The 23748-nt window shown below is 40.8% G+C and overlaps 3 protein-coding genes across 8 annotated transcripts; 1 reads left to right on the top strand and 2 right to left on the bottom strand.

The window, feature by feature from the left end:
- Positions 1-1064: 1064 nt before the first annotated feature.
- LOC106588404 (ras-related protein Rab-15) lies at positions 1065-6585 on the bottom strand. 2 transcript variants are annotated; one of them, XM_014177486.2, is made up of 7 exons: positions 6064-6585; positions 2562-2622; positions 2303-2363; positions 2053-2130; positions 1789-1878; positions 1629-1694; positions 1065-1531 (listed from the first exon to the last, which is right to left on the bottom strand). In XM_014177486.2, exons 1-7 carry the CDS (start codon positions 6101-6103, stop codon positions 1382-1384), a joined length of 546 nt encoding a protein of 181 aa, XP_014032961.1. In that variant the 5' UTR covers positions 6104-6585; the 3' UTR covers positions 1065-1381. The 2 variants fall into 2 exon arrangements, with proteins under 2 accessions (XP_014032961.1, XP_014032866.1); XM_014177391.2 differs by lacking the exon at positions 6064-6585 and adding an exon at positions 5316-5998 and having other exon boundaries at positions 1066-1531.
- Positions 6586-8953: 2368 nt separating this feature from the next.
- LOC106588122 (protein max) lies at positions 8954-14748 on the bottom strand. Of its 5 annotated transcripts, none has more exons than XM_014177118.2 (4): positions 14557-14748; positions 11259-11375; positions 10766-10904; positions 8954-10234 (listed from the first exon to the last, which is right to left on the bottom strand). In XM_014177118.2, the coding sequence occupies exons 1-4, from the start codon at positions 14737-14739 to the stop codon at positions 10047-10049; spliced, it is 627 nt and encodes a 208-aa protein (XP_014032593.2). In that variant the 5' UTR covers positions 14740-14748; the 3' UTR covers positions 8954-10046. The 5 variants fall into 5 exon arrangements, with proteins under 5 accessions (XP_014032593.2, XP_045571807.1, XP_014032379.1 ...); XM_045715851.1 differs by having other exon boundaries at positions 10766-10889; XM_014176904.2 differs by having other exon boundaries at positions 10727-10904; positions 11268-11375.
- A 4121-nt stretch (positions 14749-18869) lies between these two features.
- LOC106588052 (sodium/bile acid cotransporter) lies at positions 18870-23665 on the top strand. The gene is made up of 6 exons (XM_014176747.2): positions 18870-19156; positions 21318-21757; positions 22044-22248; positions 22423-22601; positions 22720-22919; positions 23072-23665. The coding sequence occupies exons 2-5, from the start codon at positions 21336-21338 to the stop codon at positions 22895-22897; spliced, it is 984 nt and encodes a 327-aa protein (XP_014032222.2). The 5' UTR covers positions 18870-19156; positions 21318-21335; the 3' UTR covers positions 22898-22919; positions 23072-23665.
- The last annotated feature ends 83 nt before the right edge of the window (positions 23666-23748 follow it).

Raw genomic sequence — 23748 nt, 5'->3', positions numbered from 1 at the left:
CTTTGCTTGACATCATGGGAAAATCAAATAAATCAGCCAAGACCTCAGAAAAAAAAAATTGTAGACCTCCACAAGTCTGGTTCATCCTTGGTAGCAATTTCCAAATGCCTGAAGGTACCACATTCATCTGTACAAACAACAGTACGCAAGTATAAACACCATGGGACCATGCAGCCATCATACCGCTCAGGAAGGAGACACGTTCTGTCTCCTAGAGATGAACGTACTTTGGTACGAAAAGCGCAAATCAATCCCAGAACAACAGCAAAGGACCTTGTGAAGTTTCCTCCAGCATCAGGTACAAAAGTATCAATATCCACAGTAAAACGAGTCCTATATCGACATAACCTGAAAGGCCGCTCAGCAAGGAAGAAGCCACTGCTCCAAAACCGCCATAAAAAAGCCAGACTACGGTTTTCAACTGCACATGGGGACAAAGATCGTACTTTTTGGAGAAATGTCCTCTGGTCTGATGAAACAAAAATAGAACTGTTTGGCCATAATGACCATCGTTATGTTTGGAGGAAAAAATGGGAGGCTTGCAAGCCAAACACCATCCCAACCGTGAAGCACGGGGGTGGCAGCATCATGTTGTGGGGGTGCTTTGCTGCAGGAGGGACTGGTGCACTTCACAAAATAGATGGCATCATGAGGAGGGAAAATATGAGATGTTGCTTCAATATATCCACAAGATATCAGTCAGGAAGTTAAAGGTTGGTCGCAAATGGGTCTTCCAAATGGACAATGACCCCAAGCATAATTCCAAAGTTGTGACAAAATGGCTTAAGGACAACAAAGTCAAGGTATTGGAGTGGCCATCACAAAGCCCTGACCTCAATCCTATAGAAAATTTGTGAGCAGAACTGAAAAAGCATGTGCAAGCAAGGAGGCCTACAAACATGACTCAGTTACACCAGCTCTGTCAGGAAGAATGGGCCAAAATTCACCCAAATTATTGTGGGAAGCTTGTGGAAGGCTACCTGAAACGTTTGACCCAAGTTAGACAATTTAAAGGCAATGCTACCAAATACTAATTGAGTGTATGTAAACGTCTGACCCACTGGGAATGTGATGAAAGAAATAAAAGCTGAAATAAATCATTCTCTCTACTATTATTCTGACATTTCACATTTAAAATTAAGTGATGATCCTAACTGACCTAAGACAGGGAATTTTTACTTGGATTAAATGTCAGGAATTGTGAAAAACTGAATTTAAATGTATTTGGCTAAGGTGTATGTAAACTTCCGACTTCAACTGTCCTCACACATTTAATAAGTTACTCATCATTTCAATGCCATTATGTTACAGGGCAAGGGGTATTGCAAAAACGACAAAATATTTTAGCCAAACACCCCCAGGTTGAGAGCTTTGCCTCATGCTAACATGCGCAGGTCTTTTGGGAGTTGTCTTGTTTGTCCTGCTCTCCCTCCAGATAAGTCATGTCTAGGTATTTATCAATTGAACCCTGGAAGGCATCCATCTCTTTCTTGTGAGCATGCAGGACCAGCTCTGTCAACCGGGTGAACGACTGGAAGATGTAAAGAAAATATTTTATCACAATTGCCTCACATGATCACCCAACAGAGTACATACAAGGTATTGACTCAATAAGGCCTATGACTCACCTCATTTATGTTGCAGTTGGTGCAGGCACTTGTCTCAAAGAATTCCATTCCATAGGTTTTTGCTAGCTGTAACACAAGAGTTCATTAAGGATGGAAAATGTCAAACTGTGTATGAAGGAAAACTATTATGACTGAGTAAAACAGCAAGATAAAGGCCAACCTTGTTGCCTTGTTCTTTAGGCACTTTCCTCTTCTGCTCCTCATCAGCCTTGTTCCCCACCAGGATCCTCTGCACCTTGTCAAGGGCAAACTGAAACACATTGAGACAGGGTTGTGAAAAAGACGACCGGGCACCAACAGTTCAATACAAGGATGTAAAAACTGGGTAACAAACAAAGAGAACCTGAGAAACAGAGAAGGGGAGACAAAGAGACTGACCAAATGAATGAAGGAGGGCGGTTTTATCAGTAGGTGTTCGCCTTACCTCATCCACATCGCTAGCCCACTTCACAATGTGCTGAAAGGAACGGGAACTAGTGATGTCATACACCAGGATAAAACCCTGGTGAATGATCAAGAGAGGAGGGAGGGACCATCATGACAGATTGTGAGCACATGACTAAGGGTGAGCACGGGACCAAGCACTTGATGTTGTAAAATGGTTTTAAAATGGTTTTAACTCTGGTAATGTACTTCATTTCTGGACAGTGATTATTGGTGTGTAGAGAACCCACCTGTGCCCGTCTGTAGTACTGTTTGGTGATGGTCTGGTACCGTTCCTGGCCAGCAGTATCCCTAGTGTAGACAGACAAAGGCATAGAGGCAATCCCCAGTTTTACATGGTGATGTGATCACATATCAGAATATGTCTCAATCAAAGAGGTAAAGCATATTTTACACTTACAGAATGAAAACATGACATTTGTGATGGATGTGTCAGTCACTACTGCATTATGGTGAGTGAGTTGTTATCGCAAAGATCTGTTCACTCACCAGATCTGTACTCGCACTTTAATGCCATCTATTTTTAACGTTTTCATTTTGAAATCCACTCCTACAGAAGACAAAAAAATATTGTTATGCATGGCAAACATGTTACTATTGGCTTGTTAATCCATCTTCTCTATCTTTTGTCTCGATTGATTTTATTTAATTTCACTCATGCTATCCTGTTTCTTTATTCTTTCCCTATTGCAGGACTGTAGTTTTACTGAAGGCTCAAATATTGTAGCCTATCCTACTGGAGGTTAAAACAAGTTTTTCCTGAATAAATAAATGATAAAAAGAAATGACATCTTATTGGCACATTTTCCTTCTCATGACTTACCAAATCAGCCTGTACTAGTCAATAAGTATCCCTGTTAACGTAGCATTCTTTCACTTGGCTAACAAAAATGTATTTTGGCCAGTTTGGAAGTAGACAGTGATGGGGACTGGTTTGTTTAGATACCCACTTATCACAGTTGAATGTCCTTTCAATCCGTCATCTTCCTCATGGAAATTCCATTTTTGTCATTTACTACGGTGTATTTCAGCAGGGCCAATGGACAGGGAAGACGTGACTTGAGTGTATCGACTTCTGCATGAAATGTCTCACTCACAACAACCTTCATTTAAATGTCAGTGGTGGTGTGTGTGATAGCTTCACAGTTGAAAAAGCATAAAAACCCATCAAATAGTCAGACGTAAAATGTCAGTTGCTTGCAACATTGCCATAACCACCATACCTGCCACAAACAGAGTAAACACAGAGCTGACAAACACGTCACACAAGGATATGCTTCAGGCAACAGACTGGCCATGATATGTTCTTGGTAAATCCAAACCGTGCTTCTAGTCATGTTAGAAACCATTCTGACTGTCTGTTGGACATGACAAAAAAATGCCATGTCATCTTCAATAGCGATGGAGGCAGACTTCCCAATTAGCACCCCAACACTGACAGATGGGAGAGAGAGAGCACATTCAAATTTGACATGCTATTCATGCTTCACTACCTTTGCATGAGTGTATATCTCCCTGTGCCAGTGTTATAGGCTAACCATGTGTTCAACACGTCTGACATTACCAGTGAGGCCAGCCAAATCTTAATTGAGCTAATTTAGTGGGTAACACTGTATTTCAGGAACTGGGGTTGGGGGTTCAAGACTGAATAATAATAAGGAATGAAGCAGAATCTAGGAGGGTGATTATCATGGGGAGACATCAGGTGCCTTGGTCTGATTCTGTTCTAAATGGTACTCTAACGGACCCACTCCCCTCACTAACACCAACCAAATATAATCTTTTTTTAGTAGATCAGCAGCAGCTAAGCTTGCTTCACAGAGATTAAACATACCAGTAGAGCTGCAATGTAAGTCACAACCTTCCCCATTCCTTCAAATAATATATTGTTTTTTTTCAAGTTGAACAAACAGGAGGAAGAAAGTTACAAGGTTTGATAAACAACCTGAAGACATGTGTCTTTGTGTATGTATATATATATATATATATAGACAGACTTTACTGTAATCTTCTGCTTTTCTAACAGAACCCCTACTCTGTTACCCAGTCAGTCATACTGCAGGATCACCACCATTTTCATAAATAAGAGGGTGCAATGACTGCCGATGACCCATGGGAAATAAATCAGATAGTAGGCTGAGTAGCCCTAAACAAAACAGAAGTAATTCTGGCCAATCAGTCCATTTTCTGCTGCATATCACATTTGTCATTATCATTAGACATTGGCCACATAAATAGGGGAAGAAAGGCTTCAGTATTGAGAGCACCATTTTAATGTGAGTTACATTCTGTCTGTCTATACCTGTACTTTGTATGAAAACAAAAATTAAGTGGTGGAGTAATGGAGTTTCACAATCAGAGGGAACGCAGAAGATTAATTTCCCCCAACCCTGCCACTTCCTGTTCAAGAAAGACCTCCCTTCCGAGTAAATACCATCATCAGGCTTGGAGAGGCTTTCTATGCAATTACAGATCCTGCAGTTCCATTGTGCTCTGCCAAAGAGAGGTGTATTTCCTTAAAGCATCCCCCATCCATAATATGCTAAAAGGTCCTGTATGTGATCATTATTGCAGAAAACGCTGTACTGTGAGAGTTTTGTCCAGTTTTAGATCCTTAGTCCATTCTGAATACTTAGGCGACTAAATATATGCCTACACCTGTTGGCTGAAAACTTTAGGTATTCCTTTAAACCATGTGTTTTTTAAATGGACATTTTTATTATGATGATAGATGGGAAGCTAACCCTATTTAGAGGAATAATTAGTAATGTAATGTGACTGAGGCCCATCTTGAGCACTGTCCAGTGAGCTCACACTGGAGTTTCTAAACAAACATGTCCATAGCCTGGCTCCAGGGAAAATGATGTTGAACATGGAATGATGGAAACTGAGGAAACAATCAACCAGTTCTAGGCATGTTCCTTAGAAAACAGGTGTTTGTGAAAATTGTCTCTTTTAGGTTTGCATGCCTAACAAAGACCCATTAGATGTTTTATTTAACTAGGCAAGTCAGTTAAGAACAAATTCTTATTTGATACAGTTAGGCCTAGGGCATAGTAGTTTCAGAAATGTCCTTCAATAAAGTTTTAGGTGACAGCATTTTAAATCTATTAGGAAAAGTCCCGTCAAGCGTTTCGTATAGAATTGCTGTCAATCACTTATTGTGGGAGTCGCATATTCGCGGCAAACTTGCCTGAATCAGTCAACAGTCAAACTAACCAATTGCAATCAACAGCAGCTTACCAATTGTAGAGATATGCGATGAATGACATTCATTATCCGTGAACCTGCACATCAAACAGGTTTTTCCAACCCCGGAATCTCCTAAAAGCAGCAACCTGAGCAAAACGTCGTACTGCTTTGCCATGGTGTACAAAAAAAAAAACGAGTTTCTTGTTCAGCGACAACTCACTTGCATGAGGACTGCTCTATGATTTGCCAGAAATCTGACAGATGGGAGGATCGAACATGCTTTTAGTCGGGCGGTTAGATCAAAGGCTTGGAGAAGCGACCACAGCACCACAAAAATAGTGGTTACAAATTAGCCTTTGTAAAAATAAAAATGTGCCTTTGCCTATCTCCCCATGTGCCTGCAGTCAAATGAAAAATTGCATATATACGTTTCATCTCTGTAAAAAGTTTTCAAACTAAAAAATGTTAGCGGTATCTTAAAATGTACTGTCAAAATGGTAACGTTAGCATTTGGTAATACATCTTCAATTCATGTTGAACTGCGCAGACTGATTTCATTAATATTGATACGTTGCCATTATCTACCAGGAGATGTCAGTGTTTCTCGTAACAAATACTGAAATTCTTTCCTCCTGTTTTTTGTTGTTGTTGTAGTTCTTGAAAACGAGGTCTACTCTGCCATTTCCCTACAGTTTTCAGCTGTTGGCTCATGTTTTAAAGTCAATAATCATCATTAGCGATATGGCCCTTATCTATCAACAGCGTGAAATAATCCTTCAAATAAAAAATATACACTTACTGTAGCAGTTTTGCAGATCCATACAGCTGTGTGCCTCCATCTGTCGAAACTACACTTCCCGAGTTACACTTACACACAGGTTTTCAGAGCACGCTAGATAGCACAGGTGTATGTTTCAGTCTCCGTCTTGCTGTGATATGGCCGTGTGGGAACACCAACCCCATAAAGTTGTGTATCAATTTAACCGTTTAATGATTTCTCGCTGATATGAAACATAACGTAATTGTGCTTCCTAAACCGGACCGCAAGCGATGCGTGTTGATCTTAAAACTGAGCGCCATGGCTCTTAACAAAACTCCCCGGTACAAAAGCCTCCTTCGCCCAATGACTTATGTGTTATGTAATGAAACCGTGTCATGATCAAGGGCTAGGGTTTTTGATGTATGAATACTTTCTGAAGAAACCCCGCAACAAGCTTATATTGGTGTTGATAGACTATTGCAGCAGATAGTGTTGTATATGGACATACCAGTCTACCATCCAGTGGCGACCCGCCATTCAGGGTAGGTGGGGCGGAGCCCAACCTGTTTTGTGCTCCACCTGTTTGTTTTGCATGTTATTTTGCCATTACGTGTCACATATCAGTTTACAAACAATGTTAAAATAATCATTGAGTTAATAAATCCACATACAAACATGGTCGCTTTTTTTTTTGATGTCTTGAGTAAGGCAGCTCCAAAATGCAGGTGTTCCAGCCTAGCTCAGTGCTTTCTGAGGTGGTGGGGCAAACCAGCAGAAAATACGGAGTGGGGGCTCAAAAATTGAAGCCCCTTGTGTGCCTCCATAGAGTTACATTAGAAGTGCCCATCAAAGAAGGCTCAAGGTCATTGGCCACAGATACAATTACATAAAATAACGTTATATCTACAGTAGCTTTGGACTCATGTCAACATCATACTTTCAAAATCTTAGCTAGACAAGCAGTCATTATCATGAATCACGTTGACAACCTACTGGCAAATCCTTTTCAATTATTGTCATATGAAGAGAAATTATAGATAAAACGTACCGGTGCTCATCGACCATTGAACATTACACAACAAGTTGGAAATCATGAATTCAACAATTAGTGTTTTGGAGGGTATCAGTGGCTAACTGCAAGCATTGCCAAGCAATCACTAGCCTGCTATTCAGTGGAGTGGGTGTGTGGTCCAAGTCTGAGATTAAGATGATCTTTTCCAAACTTAAAAGAATAAACATGCCACACATTGGGCCAGAAAAGTTTGAATACAGTGGCCATACTGTCAATCCAGCATGACATCGGCCACGTTCAAAACAACTGGAAACTCGGAAATCTCAGACTTCAGCGAGTTCAATACAACTGGGAACTCTGAGAAATAATTTTGGAACGGTCATCCAACTCGGAATTCCTAGTCGGGAACTCAGGCCTCTTTCTAGAGCGCCGACCTGAAGATCACTGACGTCATGATTCAACCCCCCCCGAAGAGTTCCCAGTTTTCTTGAACGCACCATAAATTGAGAATACCAGACTTTGATAACAAAATTTGCCTACGAAGGACCGCCACGCCACCTTCCGGTTCAAGTGAGCAGAGCACAACAAGGGAAGTCCAAAAATATATTGTATGCTGATGCATAAATGATGTAATATGCCAGGGAGATATGATTACTGTAGATAAGAAAGTAATACTAAGTATGTTGTGTAGTAAGCTGTTAGCAGCCCATGTGCCTCACCCAAATAATTTGGTGCCTTTCCCCCTCATAGCTTAGCATACTGTTCTGACTTTGTGGTGCACATGTAGCATATATGAATTCTGTTGCTCTACAAATAGTTAGATTGACTACGACTGCTCGCTCAATGTCTTAATCGAAATCACAGATTTTCTTATCTGCTCACCGTCCCCTTATATGCCATAGTTTGTACATCTCAATTTTCTGAAATCACATTAGTTTAAGCAAGTCAGCCATGTTTTTTTAAGGGCAATAAATGAGCCTGAATTAACTGTTTCGCTGGCAGACCAGGCTCTGCTGATAGCCAGGTGTAGCAGTGGTAAGGATTCACTCCATGGTGCTGAAAAGAAAGCTGTTGTTGGGACAGCTTTATGTAGGCCCTAACAGTTTGTGGGCACCGTTTGTCAACATTCTAGTGCAAATCATGTATTGTTTAGTGTTGTGTAGCGCTTTGCTTGCACCCATTTGGTCCCGTGTGGCTCAGTTGGTAGAGCATGGTGTTTGCAACGCCAGGGTTGTGGGTTCGATTCCCCCGGGGGACCAGTACGGAAACAACAAAAAAATGTATGAAATGTATGCATTCACTACTGTAAGTCACTCTGGATAAGAGCGTCTGCTAAATGACTAAAATGGTAAAAAAAATGTTTGCCCCACCAAGATTTACATGCTAAAATCACCACTGCTACCATCTATCCTCTTCGGACAATATTTTGACCCATTTTCCAAAAACTGAAAGCCATTAGTGTACTGAACAAAATAGATGCTATCTCAATCATTTTGAACTTCTTTGAATTGCCAACATTTTTTCATTCTCAACCTTAGACAAACACCAGTCTTTGAGATCATAGTGTTGATATGGATGCTTCAGACGTCATTCCTTTACTCTCCTAAACTGAAACTCATTCATTTACTCCACCAGATATCAAGATGGCTCCTTTAAGATGCATGTACCTGCATGAAAAGTGGGTGTCAGGTGTGCAGATAAGTGCTCAGTGCGCACTTCAAAGCATCAGTGTCAATTGGCCAGCCAACACCATGCCACTCAGTGCTTAGAACAGGTATGATTTAAAATGTGGTACAAAGACATTGACACATATGACAGTGCAGAGGTGTACAAATACCAAGAAAACTCAGTCAGGTATGCTTGGGCATACACTTTTAAGCTGCCCTCTTTGCCAGGTCTCCCTTCTACACACAGCACTAAAGGATAAAATAGTTTTATTTATAATAGTCTCATAGCAAAGGTATGCCTCAACTTCCAAGACAATTGTTGGCAGTATGTACAACATATCTGTAATTTCCATGGAATGGAATCAATCAAATATCTATTTTGTACACACTAATTATCTCTGTAAAAAAAGAAAAGAAAAACATTCCCAGTATAGGCAAATATTTCCAAATAAGTTTTTCTTTGTAGAATTGACATTTAAGAGTATAGTGTTATGCACTACACTGATATGGATTTATTTTCCTTTCATAAAAATGAAAGGTTACTACCTTTAACTGCATTGTGTAACACTCAGTATGGATTTTAAGAAACTTTTTTTCTTCAAATCTCAATTTCCTTGAGAATAACAAAAATAAAAACAAAGTGTTGAACCTGTGAGATGAGAATATATTAAATGAGGCCAACATTGTTCATCTATCTATCTCCATTGACAAGTGGTCAAGCTAAATGACAAAAATGTACAATATGGGATACGAAATTCATTTCAATATAACGATCACTCTAAATTTAGGGATTTGATTACACAAATATTTCAAAGACGGAAAACATCAGCCATCTACACTGATTCAGGAGGGTTGCATTACATATTTTTTCCAAAGCAACTTCAAATTATTTTGTGAAAAAGTACAACTATTAACAAGGTAAGCTATTCCTTAGGACAATTTCTCAAAAGTCTGCCTAAGTCTCAAAACTCTGAACAGGTTCATTGAGGTGACATAAAAAGAGAAATTGGGCTATTTGTTGTAAACTAGACTAAAGCTGTACACCTGGTCACCTCCATATCCAATTCTGAATCAATAGAATTAGGTTTTAAACGCATTAACTCCTTCAAACTGCAGAGCTGCCTCACTTTGGGGGTGTTGAGAGTTGTTGCTGTGCCATGAGAGGAGTGACAATATGCTGGCGAGGGAAGAGAAAGGTTGAAGCATTGTATATATGATAGCAGCTCTATCACACAGTCTTCCCTCTGTCTCCTGGACTGGCATGAGAAGGCTGGAAAGAGACTGGACAGGAGGAGTGGGCTGGTAGATAAGAGAGTCTCTAGTGATAGCACTGTGGATGGGGTCTAGCTGGGCTCCACACGCAGCTTCTTTCTGTTGGGCGGCTCCTCTGGCTCTGATTCAGAGCTGGAGTCAGAGCCACCATCAAAGGCGGACACTGTGCTCCCCTTGGGGTTGGTGTACAAGCTGCTGTCAGAGGATGTGTAGCTGGCCTGGAGCGTAGTGTTCCCCTTGGCTTTCTCCAGTGCACGGACTGCAATCACCCAGAGAAACACAAGTCAGAAAACAACAGGAGAAGTATCGGTCTCTCCCTTCACCATGAAACATTGTTCATTGGGATAATGCAAAAGGCCATCAGTAGCATATCCATAATGGCACATTTCCATTCAGGATTTACCTGTGTTTTACTCAAAAGGTTCGGACTTTTCTGTTTCTGTCTACGTGGGCCGGCACCTGCGTCTCACTGGGACACGGCTCTGGCGTACCTGCTCTCACTTGGGGCCAAAGCCAGGCCACTGTTACTTTTCAGCTGTCATTAAATAATGGCTAACTGTTCCCACAAAGCAACTGTTTTGATTATGCAGAAATTCTTGATTCTGCTCTTCTCAAGTCTTCACTGCCAGCCCTAGCTATGGAAACACAATTTTCCTAGTATAAGATAAGGATGAATAGAATGGTGTAACACTGGTGTTACAGCTGAAAAGCAGCATAAGTATGGTTCTGATCCCATGACCCAACCACTCACCCTCCTGCAGTTGTCCCTGGGCCTTGAGCCCACACTCACCCTGCTGCTCCAGCAGTGCATTCTGCTTCTTCAGGTCGTCAATGTCCTGCTGGTGTGTGTGGTTTTTTCGTCTCATGTACTGGATGTAGTCTGTGGCTTTGTCTAGGATCTGAGCTCGGGAGGCCTGTTTGACAGATTGCTGTCAGCAACAAATGACAAACTCAGCCATGAGGCAATGTTGCATGTCCTTATCACAGTATTACAGGTGAAACATACACTGCTGGCCCAGGTATTCAAGACGGGCTAAATACCATTCACTTATTGGAACCAAGTAGAAATCCAAACTGATTCATAACTGAGCTAATCATTCATGAAAATGAAAACTAAACCATTCAAAATAATGGTTGAGGCTTATTGGATCATCATTGATACAGCAGTACATTTAGCATTAATACATTTGGACACTCATACATTTCATACAAATTACCAACTTCATATAGCATTCATTCTACAGTCAGTCAGAGCTGGAAAGTAGAAAATATCGATTACTAACTTTACTAACCTTCTCCCCTTGTAACGCAGGCACAGAGTCCCGTAAACTGCTGAAGCTGTCTTTAATGTGGTCCCTACGTTTGCGCTCCAGCGCATTGTGATGTGCTCGTTTGTCTGCCTGCAACGAGAGATCCACAGATGAAACAGCTTCAACCAAAATAGCAATAATGAGGCTAAGTAATAAGTGTTAAAAAAAGGGGTTCTTGCTGCAATGTTGAAATGTGTATTTGTGTCATTTTTTTGTGTGCCAACTAGCACGCAATGTTCAGTTGACTGTTTCAATCCCCATCGAAATCCAAACAATTATTTAACACATTTCATATTGTGATTGCTAATGAGTTAATTGTAGTAATAGTTAGGCATAATATAGACAGATGCGTGATTTTTATGACATAAAAGTGTTGAATCAATACTGACTGTTGGTAATGAAGTCTACAATACTGGTTGCTATGGACAATGTCTGTCTCATACATACCAAACTACCTCCTATGCACTCTGATCCTTATCACCACCGACCTCTAGCCTATATTTCTTTGTTATATTATTTTAGAAATCACTAATGTCTCATGTTCTAAGGAGGACAGAATGGTACCACCTGTTGGTTGCTTGGCAGCTACCTCTGCTCTCTAAACAGCCAACAAAATGTATTATGACTCCATGTTCATCACCAAGCATTATAAGGGGTTCAGCAAGCAGCATTGAATTAAAACCTGTTTGGGATAGGGGGCAGTATTTTCACGGCCGGAGAAAAAAACGTACTCGATTTAACCTGGTTACTACTCCTGCCCGGAAACTAGAATACGCATATAATTAGTAGATTTGGATAGAAAACACTAACGTTTCTAAAACTGTTTGAATGGTGTCTGTGAGTATAACAGAACTCATATGGCAGGCCAAAACCTGAGAAGATTCCATACAGGAAGTGCCCTGTCTGACAATTTGTTCTCCTTCTGTGGCATCTCTATCGAAAATACAGCATCTCTGCTGTAACGTGACATTTTCTAAGGCTTCCATTGGCTCTCAGAAGGCGCCAGAAAGTGGAATGATGTCTCTGCAGTCTCTGGGCGAAAAACAGCAGGAGTTTTTGAGAGTGGTCAGGCAGGGAACAGTGACACTGGAGATGTGCGTCCACAAATATTTTTTTTTCTTTCAGCCTTTGAATGAATACAACGTCGCCCGGTTGGAATATTATCGCTATTTTACGAGAAAAATAGCATAAAAATTGATTTTAAACAGCGTTTAACATGCTTCGAAGTACGGTAATGGAATATTTAGAATTTTTTTGTCACGAAATGCGCTCGCGCGTCACCCTTCGGATAGTGACTTGAACGCACGAACAAAACGGAGGTATTTGAATATAACTATGGATTATTTGGAACCAAAACAACATTTGTTGTTGAAGTAGAAGTCCTGGGAGTGCATTCTGACGAAGAACAGCAAAGGTAATCATTTTTTTAAAATAGTAAATCTGAGTTTAGTGAGGGCCAAACTTGGTGGGTGTCAAATTAGCTAGCCATGATGGCCGGGCTATGTACTCATAATATTGCAAAATGTGCTTTCGCCGAAATCTGACACCACGATTGCATAAAGGAGTTCTGTAATTCCTAAAATAATTATGTTTTTTCGTCAATGTTTATCGTGAGTAATTTAGTAAATTCACCGGAAGTTTGCGGTGGGTATGCTAGTTCTGAACATCACATGCTAATGTAAAAGCTGGTTTTTGATATAAATATGAACTTGATTGAGCAAAACATGCATGTATCGTATAACATAATGTCCTAGGAGTGTCATCTGATGAAGATCATCAAAGGTTAGTGCTGCATTTAGCTGTGGTTTTGGTTTTTGTGACATATATGCTTGCTTTGAAAATGGCTGTGTGATTATTTTTGGCAGGGTACTCTCCTGACATAATCTAATGTTTTGCTTTCGCTGTAAAGCCTTTTTGAAATCGGACAATGTGGTTAGATTAACGAGAGTCTTGTCTTTAAAATGGTGTAAAACAGTCATATGTTTGAGAAATTGAAGTTATAGCATTTTTGAGGTATTTGTATTGCACGCCACGCTCTACCATTGGATATTGGTGAGGCGTTCCGTCCCTAACAGGTTAATGCATAGAAGACATTATGGCATGAGTCAGTGTAATAGCACTGTTCTTATCCTGAGCTGACATCCATCACCCAGCTTCATCAAAATGTGTGAGGGCAACTCTCCTTTAGTCCTCTATGAAAAAATGTGTTTATGTTGCTTTTAACAGCACCAAATGCAATGCACGATCTTATCACCTATTGATAAAGTATGAACAACCTGTCAAAAAGACTAAACAAATTAACTATGATGGTACGGGCACAATGTACATTATTTCCTCTCATGGTGTGCACAGTACAAACACAAAATGACATGACTTCTGAATGGCTTATCCTCTGCATAACATGATACCAGCTCATAACCATTTGGTTTGCTTCAAAGGACAATCCCCCTTGGTTTATGGGATGAGACTACCCTTTCATGCGTTAATATTTTCAGGGTTGATAGCGCCCCATCAAACCTGAAAAATTGCACGAGCCTTGTAGATATCTATCATTTTACATAATGTACAAGCGCAAAGTATAACTAGCTAACTAACTTTAGAAACATTACACTGCCCTTATAACGTTACACTTCTCTACACCAGTGGTTCTCAATCTTTTTCGCTTACTGTACCACCAACTTAATTTTACTCTGCCTGGAGTACCTCCTCATATTCATTTTACCATTAAGCCTATGGTCTCATGAGTCTTCTCAAGTACCCCCTGTGGATAGGCCAAGTACTCCTGTTTGGGAACCACTACTCTACACCGACTTACCTATCTAGCTACATTAACTAGCTGATCTTGCAAGCGAGTTCTAGGGGTAATATTTAACTACATAGCTTGCTGCTTTTGCCGTCACATGCATCGCTCGCTGTTTGTTGTTCTAGACACGTTAGCGCCAGCTAGCAAGCGATGTTCAGTTCACCGCTTCAAATATAACAATCAAGCTCCGTGTTAGCTAGCTAGCTACAATGCTAACAAGTCAACAAAGTTAATTTGATGACATTATGATAGATGCATATATTGAAATGATCATTTGTTGAGTAATCATGTATGCATGTATTTTGTTTAACTGGCAAACTACTCAGCTGATTGGGTTTGCAGGCTACTGTGTCGAAAAATATTTCTGATCTGCCAGCTAGTTCATCGAGCTAGCTAATATACCCCAGGGAACAACGAAAAGCACGCGTTTCCCTAATCAAATATACAAACGCAATCACACTAACTTACGTCACTGTCGACATCGATATCTTCGTTGTCGCTCATTCTTCGGTGAAATGTATGAGAAAATGTAAATAGTTTAAAATTAACACAGGCGATAGCTAGCAACCAAAATGAAACTAAGAACGAAACGAATCCTACAGCAGGGACATGACGACCAACGGATTCTCTACACGTGATTCGCCTACACATGGACACAACAGTCTGTAAAGCGCATGTGCGAAGACGAAAGGTTTTATGGGTATTGATGTCCTTGGTGTGACTCGTTTGATTCCTAACATTGTGTGACCGTCTGTAATTGGACTATATTCCCCACAAAGCTTCTTTATTTGGACGCGCCCGTGCTACGGAAAAGTCTCAAAATACCCTTACAACTATTCAAGGATCTGTTTTGATCATTTTGCCTTACACATTGAAATAGCTGATCCTAATTCAGCGATTTATACATATGTATAGAAAGAGATCCAGACAGACGTACAGAGACAGACAGACAGGCTGGCAGACTCTTTGACCAATAACTACTTTTTCTAATTATATATATATATATATATATATATATATATATATATATAATATCAAACTACACACAGATGAGAACTCACAGTAATATCATCATTGCTGACTTTACTTGTTTATTGTTATTCAGAATTAGGCTTACGTATGTACAATCTATACATGTTAACTGTTTAAGCATCAGGGTTATCATTCTTGTTTGCAAAGGCCGTTGATCACAAGACTAAGCATGCGGCGATCATAACCAGGCCTCTCCCTCTGTAGCCTGTGATTATGAGGCCAGATGGCAGCCCAGTTTCAGCATCCCTCCCCCACTCCTCACCCTGATCATACACTTCTCTCCATAGGACCTGTATAAACCTGCTGTTTCTCTACAAGCACCTGAATATTCCCATTGCTGCAATCTGAGGGTATGCAAAGTTCAAATGTAATAACAAAAAAAATCATATCACAGATCGGGATAATATTTGATAATCAATTAAATAACTCTGCACAACTGGCATTTGTATATATACTGTAAAACAAAAACACACAGAACAATGGCTATAATATGTACATTCATAAATGGGATTATGTTTGCTGTTCACCTAATCAATCAGATAAGTAAACATACATTTTACTAACCATCTGACATTCTGCAATTATGTGATCCTCTGATGGTTGATGGATGATCTTACAGTCGATACAAACACTCGATGGTGCTTCTTGTATAAGTTAAGTTTGTCACCAATTCTTTAGCAGTACAGAGAATGACACTGTCAAATGATAAATATCCAAAGGAGGCACTACCAGAGACAGAGGGCCAGACTAAATCCAACTAGGCAACTTGCATCCTATTGACTTAATTAGTGTCCATAAAACAACCAGCACTTTCACTTCTGTACTTCTGCAGCTCTTTCTAATGTCATATTCATCACCAGCCACACCATATGCTACCCTCAACCCTCACAGCCGTTTCCATGACACAATGGCCAACATACATACAACCATTGGCATGTTGCCCCCTCTCCTCCAAAGAATCCTCGGATATTTATTGATCAAGATACTGTATATATGTAGGGCAGCCCCCGAAGTGACTCTTCTTATCAACTGTATGCAAGGATTTCCTCTGAGTTGTCTTAGGAATTCAGCATTCTCTGTCTTGATCTAAAAAAAAACACTGTCACAGATCTGAGAAGCAAAGGTTCTGTTGTCTTTACAGGTCTGTAGGTCTGATATCTGATTCGAGGTTAACTTTACAGTAATACTATTGGTCAACAACTCAGATTTTGAATCGAAACAACTCAGATGTTATAAATGGTCTTAGAGTCATTGTCTATTTCTCTTATGTTGCGCTGGTGAAATACATTACCTGTACTCTTTCTTTCTCTCTCCCTCGCCCATGAGCTATGGGCCATGGCACAACCATGGTTTCTTTGTCTCTCTTTTTCTCTCTGACCATGCTTTGAATAATGCCTTGTAATGCTTGTTAATGCTTTGCAACTTAAGCTTATGCCTTGTATAATGTTAAACGGAGTCAGATAAAGATAAGCATTTTAATAGGCTAATTGCTTAGTCTTATTACGAGTCGCATGTGTTAAATATTACCCACTACATATATAAAGAGTAAATGTCAAAGTAATTTATTTCTCAAATAGCTACAACTTTCCAAAGAACTGCAAAGCATAAGTTTACCCACACATAGCTCCCTTGATGTGGTAAAACACTATCCAACAGCGCACATATTTGGGGACTGCCTGTGGACACAGGTCTCATGAACTGCCTGCCTACTTCAGTAAATGCCGGTTTCCTGAGGTGCTGTGTGCACCCAGTGAGACTAAGCTCCACAACCACTACAGCGAAAAGGATCACTGAACATTTTTGTAACACTGGAATGTGAACAAGTAAGAAAAGCACAGGTTTGGGTTTGAAAATACGATTTTTTTTCTTCTTCAAGCTCTTTCATGGCGTGCAAAGCATAGTATCACATAAATAAAATGTTTCCAATGAAATGTTTAATCAGAATGCATATGTGGTATTTGTAACACACAACAGGTGTGGACTAACAGTGAAATGCTTACTTCCCAACAATGCAGCGAGAAAGCAAATAGAGAAATAATAGAAAAGTAAAACACGTAATAATAGATACACAATGAGGAATGATAACTTGGTTATATACAAGAGGTTCCAGTACTGAGTCGTTGTGCAGGGGTATGAAGTAATTGAGGTAGATATGTACATATAACTAGGAATAAAGTGACAGATAGTAACAGGAGCTGCACCCTGTGTGATGAGTAAAAAAAGTAAGTGTGAAAAGGGTCAATGCAGATAGTCCGGGTAGCCCTTTGGATAACTAACTATTTATCAGTCTTATGACTTGGGGGTAGAAGCTGCTCAGGGTCCTGTTGCTTCCAGACTTGATGCATCGTTACTGCTTGCCGTGCGGTAGCAGAGAAAACAGTCTATGACTTTGGTGGCTTGAGTCTTTGAGCATGTTTAGGGCCTTCCTCTGACACCGCCTGGTATAGAGGTCCTGGATGGCAGGGAGCTCGGCCCCAGTGATGTATTGGGCCATTCGCACTACCCTCTGTAGCGCCTTGCGGTCAGATGCTAAGCAGCTGCCATACCAAGCGGTGATGCAGCCAGTCAAGATGCGTTCAATGCTGCAGCTGTAGAACTTTTTGAGGATCATGCCATGCCAAATCTTTTCAGCCACCTGAGGGAGAAGAGGCGTTGTTGTGCCCTCTTCACTATTGTGTTGGTGTGTTTGAACAATGATAGACCCTTAGTGATGTGGAAACAGAGGAACTTGAAGCTTTTGAGCCGCTCCACTATTGCCGTCGATATGAATGGGGGCGTGCTCGGCCCTCTGTTTCCTGTAGTCTTCGATCAGCTCTTTTGTCTTGTTAACGTTGAGGGAGAGGTTGTTGTCCTGGCACCAGACTGCCAGGTCTCTGACCTCCCCCCTATAGGCTGTCTCATTGTCGTCTGTGATCAGGCCTACCACCGTTGTATCTTCTGCAAATTAATGATGGTGTTGGAGTCATGGCGGCCATGCAGTCATGTGTGAACAGGGAGTACAGGAGGGAACTAAGCAGACCACCATAGCCCCTGGGAGAGGTTGACAATGTCAGTGAAGACACTTGCAAGCTGGTCAGTACATGCTCTGAGTACATTTCTTTGAACTAATAAGTAAAACACTGTTTACAAAATCAACAACTCAGCCTTATTTGACATCTCTGGCCCAGTTGTGTGAGTAGTGACTGGAAGGTCCCAAGTTGCCAAGGATGGCATAAAGTGAGGAGGGGCTCCACTGAAAGGACTAGCAACTTTGCCAGGCGAAGGCATTGAACTTTCAGCCTGGTTGTGTAATATTAATTGATACTTGTTACATGTGCATGAATGCCAAGTAGAAAAAATCCTCCTAAAGTGCTTTGGCAACAATTACACTCTGTCCACACAATCTGACCCATTGACGCTAAACAGGGCTTTCCCACGGTACTCAAGTCTAATAGAAATACAGCCAAACAAGGGACAGAGCTGGCATCTCATATTAGCAGGTGTGAATGAGCATTTACTGTAACTTATTGGTACAGTATTGTGATCAGCTTATCTTCAGCTGTACTGAATGTTAGCTCTAGAGCCCTGAAACATTTTATAAGAGTGTTGACATCATCATTAACCTTGGATATCGAACAAGCTGTTTTTAGGTGATAATTGGGTAATAACCAATTATGTAAATTCTGCTAAGAAAGTTTAATTGGGAAGAAATACATGCATTCCTTTGTCTCATTTACATCCCCCATATACAAACATATTCAGGTGGATACGTCCAGGATGTAAGAGGGCAAAGAGTACAGAAATGTGATGATTGTTATGAATTTGAAGATGCAGCCTGTTGCGCAGGAGTTAGCCCCCCTAACATGTGACCATAATGCCATGTGACAGGGGGTTCTAGATAGAGAGCTATGGGGTTAGATAGAAGAATGTGAGGAGGGATGGGTAAAGTGTGTGTGTTAGAGAGGGGAGAGAGAGGGGGAGTAAGAGAGAGAGAGAAGAGAGAGAAAGCACTCAGCGGACCAGAGACTTGAACATCACAAGACTGCACACAATGAAGGTAAGAAAATACTTTTAAAATAATCACAGTGCCTTGAGGTGTCATGATAATTCATTACTACTTGCATTATAATCTGGGATTGTTATCTACTTTATTTCTCTTTTTATCAATTGGGCTTTAATAACAATGTAATAACTAGTTGAACTACAGTGCCACTTCAGGACTCATACGTTTAAAACACAAACATGACATGCATGAAAGTAATCTAATTTACACATAAAGTAGATCTAGATTTAGTTTATCTCATTACATGCACATAAATACTAATGAGTAAGGGCAAGAAAAAAAGACCAATAATAAAACCTAATTAATCCTTGAGACAATTGAGACATGGATTATGCATGTGTGCCATTCAGAGGGTTAACGGGCAAGACAACAGATTTAAGTGCCGGTTTATGTCAAGAACTGCGACACTGCTGGGTTTTTCACGCTCAACAGGTTTCCATGTGTATCAAGAACGGTCCACCACGCAAAGGATATCCAGCCAACTTGACACAACTACTGTGATTATTATTATTTGACCATGCTGGTCATTTATGAACATTTGAACATCTTGGCCATGTTCTGTTATAATCTCCACCCGGCACAGCCAGAAGAGGACTGGCCACCCCTCATAGCCTGGTTCCTCTCTAGGTTTCTTCCTGGGTTTTGGCCTTTCTAGGGAGTTTTTACTAGCCACCGTGCTTTTACACCTGCATTGCTAGCTGTTTGGGGTTTTAGGCTGGGTTTCTGAACAGCACTTTGAGATATCAGCTGATGTAAGAAGGGATATATAAATACATTTGATTTGATTTGATTTGACACAACTGTGGGAAGCATTGTAGACAACATGGCCCAGTATCCCTGTGGAATGCTTTTGAACCTTGTAGAGTCCATGCCCCGACGAATTGAGGCTGTTCTGAGGGGGTGTTCTGTTCTGAGGTGTTCCTAGTGTTTGGTGTACTTAGTGTATTTCTGCACTCTGTTTTGTAAAAATATCCTTTCAGGCCCTGATATTTTCATTAGAGACGTGTTCTGAGACACTTCTAAGAAATGACTATATTCGCCCTACTGAAGGCCTCTGAATGCATGTTTGATTGGGCACCCCACTGCACTCTATTCTTTGGGGCACTGTGCCTGTTTTTTGCTGTCTGAATAGCATGGGTTGATGAATAGCCCTTCAGTGGGTGCCTAGGGAACCGCATTAGGATAGCAAACCATGTAGAAAAACAAATCGTACTTATCCAATTAATTGTGCTAAAATGTATATGTTTGCTCTTTAGTCACATATTCTAGTTAAAGGGACATATTCTTTGAACAATCATTTGTCCCTCATCCGTTAAGCTTCTGTAGCAGCTGAAAGTCACAAGGAGAATATCTTAGAGCTCTCTGAGCAACAACAAAGGCTAATACTCAAATCAAATCACATTTTACTTGTCACATGCGCCAAATACAACAGGTGTAGACCTTACAGTGAAATGCTTACTTACAAGCCCTTCACCAACAATGCAGTTTTAAGAAAAATAGCATTAAGAAAGTATTTACTAACCACTGTACGGTCAGAACTGAGTGACAATGGTATACATTTATAGAGTAGTGTATTAACTCTCTGGACTGCTGTGTCATCATCAGGATAGCTACAGAGTCATTCAACACTGCAGGATAGATTTGAATCATCTGAGGTGAAATGTTGCCTGGTAGCAAAATACATTCATAGATTGCATTGTTCAAGTCTCATCAAATATATTAATTGTGTGGTGTCATTGAGTAACGTAGCTAGTACCAAACTGTCTTATTGTAAAAATAGTAATACTCATCATGGCATCACCCGTGGCTCAGTTGGTAGAGCATGGTGTTTGCAATGCCAGCATGGTGTGTGCAATGCCAGGGTTGTGGGTTCAATTCCCACGGGGGGCCAGTACAAAAAAAAAAATGCATGAAATGAAAATGAAATGTATGTATTCACTACTGTAAGTCACTCTGGATAAGAGTGTCTGTTAAATGTAGAGTAGACTCCATTCAAAGTTTAGATCACAAGGCTGAAGTGTAATAGAGTGGACAGGAGGAGTTGTAACTCTCCAGTTGGTCAAGTCCAAGAGACAACACAGAACCATTTGCTCTCCATTAACATAGATATGTTTCTTCATTTTTTTTAATGTTCGGTGTCTCATTAAATATAAAGTAAACGAACAGCTTTGGGATGAATGGTACCATGAACCAGACAGAGGGACAGTACAGAGATGGCTATGAGACAGCTTGGAATGGCGGCAACACCTACAACATCACACCTCGTAATGTCACCACTGGCTTCCAGTCCCCCTTCTCCCCGGTTATGGACATGGCCATCAGTGGCATCACCATCATCATCCTCTTCATCACCATGGTGTCCCTGGGCTGCACCATGGAGATCTCCAAGATCAAGGCCCATATCCTGAATCCCAAAGGGGTGGCCATCGCAGTGGTGGCCCAGTTTGGTATCATGCCTCTCACTGCCTTCAGCCTGGCCAAAATCTTCCAGCTGGATGCCATCGAGGCTGTGACCGTGCTGATCTGTGGCTGCTGTCCGGGGGGAAACCTCTCCAACATCTTCGCCCTGGCCCTGAAGGGTGACATGAACCTAAGGTGAACTCATTGACATTTTGATCTGACTGTTTTTGTTTTATTTAGAACAATTATTAGGCAGGACATGTTGGACAAAAATGTTGGACAAAAACATTTATACAATTGTTTCAATATACAGAAAAATGCAAAGGTTTGAATAATTTTGCACATAGCATGAATGCTAAACTAAAGATAACACATCTTCTATTGTTAAGATTTGGCAAGGATATCACCAAACTCAGTTACAATTGAAAATTGAATGGAAATGATAAAAGTTTCAACCCCCCCTTTTCTTTATATCCTACAGCATTGTAATGACCACATGTTCTACTGTTGTGGCCCTGGGTATGATGCCTCTGCTGCTCTTCCTATATTGCCATGGCTTCAATAACTTGGAAAACGCTGTGCCTTACACTGGCATCACCATAGCTCTCATCATGACCCTAGTGCCCTGTGCCATTGGCATAGCCATCAACCACCGGGTACCACAGTACTCTCAGATAATCATCAAGGTGAGCTTGACTCCAGATCCTGTATTTTTGGTCAATAAAATGACATATCTTAAGGTATATAAAATAGTGTTTCTAATCCTAGTTCATTCATATAGCATTTTTTATTTACTAAAGGACATTAATAAACATCCTCTGTAAAAGCACGTTTGATTTGACAGAGCTTTTACTCCACAGGTTGGTCTAAGCATCTTACTAATTGGCTCTGTGGCCATTGGTGTCATGTCAGGCATCTCCATTGGGGGAACAGCGAGGGTGGTTCTTTCATCCCGACTCATAGCCGTGGCTGCACTGATGCCCCTGACAGGCTACCTGCTGGGATACATCATGTCCACCATCTTCAAAGTCAATCATCAGTAAGTGCACTGCTGTATTCATCGGTTCAAGGATAGACTGGGCCAAGGGGTATGCATCCATTCATAGCTATCAATAATAATATACAGTTGAGCAAACCATGAACAAATATTTTCTCAGATGCAGGAGGACTATTTCTATGGAGACAGGCTGTCAGAACATCCAGCTGTGTTCCACCATCTTGAAAGTGGCCTTTCCCCCGGAGGTTATTGGCCCCCTGTATCTGTTCCCGCTGATCTACATCATATTCCAGGGAGGCGAGGCGCTGCTTTTCATCATCCTCTTCAGATGTTACTAAAGCTTCAAGCCACCAGCTGAGGGTAAGTGTCACAGCTGTCTGGATAACACTAGGGTAGCGTGGCTCAGAGAATGTACTGTCCCCTTACCCCTGCTGTTGTTACAGTGTGCCAGACTGTTTGAGAAAATATAGGCAATCTTTCTTCTAAAGAAATCAATTTTTTCTCTCCCATAGCATGACAGTGACCGGTAAAATAGAAGAAGTAAAGGTTCTATAGGTCCCATATGGGAGAGGCCCATAGAGATGGAGCGGTCACAGGAGGACAGCAGACCAAACTGAACAGGCCCAGGACAGGAGCCAAGACCTCAGCATTGGAAAGGCAACGGAAGGGAGAGGGACACCTCAGACAATCAGGCTGTGTTGAGAACAGAAGATGGTAGTCTAATTTGGTCATCGCTTAGTCACTTCAGTGACATCAAATGTATGGCTTTTTAGGGCAACATAACTGGCTGGTGATGTGGAGCACAATTTTACCAATGCAACTGTATACTGTAGTTGGAATGCAGTGTCTAAGCCACTAGATACTAACTGGAGGAAAAAAAGACTAACTGTAGTTATATTGACAAGCTTTTATTTCTAGAGAAGATATGAATTTAAATAGTTTATCTACTGCCCATATTCAGCATTTTGACACAATAGATTATGCCCAGGTATTTTATAGTTCATGTGTAAATATAAAAAAATGTATAATGTAGATTAAGGTTTTAACCAAATACACATTGACAATGGGGTCATTTCTATAGAGGACATAAAAGCAGCATAAAGCTATACAGGGTCTCCATCTTTGTTGCAGTTTTATGAAAACAAAAAGTGATGTTTAATTACAAACAAGCCTCTAAAATGTCAGAAAT

Source organism: Salmo salar, chromosome ssa01 (genome assembly GCF_905237065.1).
Source record: "Salmo salar chromosome ssa01, Ssal_v3.1, whole genome shotgun sequence".
Taxonomy (NCBI): domain Eukaryota; kingdom Metazoa; phylum Chordata; class Actinopteri; order Salmoniformes; family Salmonidae; genus Salmo; species Salmo salar.
Note: the sequence above shows the minus strand (reverse complement) of the source record. Positions and strands in the feature narration are given on the sequence as shown.

Bases quoted from the DNA above. Each gene is read 5' to 3' on its own strand.
- LOC106588404 (XM_014177391.2), bottom strand. From the start codon at position 5,439: ATGGCAAAGCAGTACGACGTTTTGCTCAGGTTGCTGCTTTTAGGAGAT. The intron at 1,879-2,052 runs GTAAGGCGAACA...AATGTGTTTCAG, and splicing joins GGGCTAGCGATGTGGATGAG to TTTGCCCTTGACAAGGTGCA. The intron at 1,695-1,788 runs GTTGGCCTTTAT...CTTGTGTTACAG, and splicing joins CTAAAGAACAAGGCAACAAG to CTAGCAAAAACCTATGGAAT.
- LOC106588052 (XM_014176747.2), top strand. From the start codon at position 21,336: ATGAATGGTACCATGAACCAGACAGAGGGACAGTACAGAGATGGCTAT. The intron at 21,758-22,043 runs GTGAACTCATTG...TATATCCTACAG, and splicing joins AAGGGTGACATGAACCTAAG to CATTGTAATGACCACATGTT. The intron at 22,602-22,719 runs GTAAGTGCACTG...ATATTTTCTCAG, and splicing joins ATCTTCAAAGTCAATCATCA to ATGCAGGAGGACTATTTCTA.
- LOC106588122 (XM_014176904.2), bottom strand. From the start codon at position 14,739: ATGTGTAGGCGAATCACGTGTAGAGAATCCGTTGGTCGTCATGTCCCT. The intron at 11,376-14,556 runs GTAAGTTAGTGT...CTCTCGTTGCAG, and splicing joins ATATCGATGTCGACAGTGAC to GCAGACAAACGAGCACATCA. The intron at 10,905-11,267 runs GTTAGTAAAGTT...TGTTGCTGACAG, and splicing joins CTGCGTTACAAGGGGAGAAG to CAATCTGTCAAACAGGCCTC.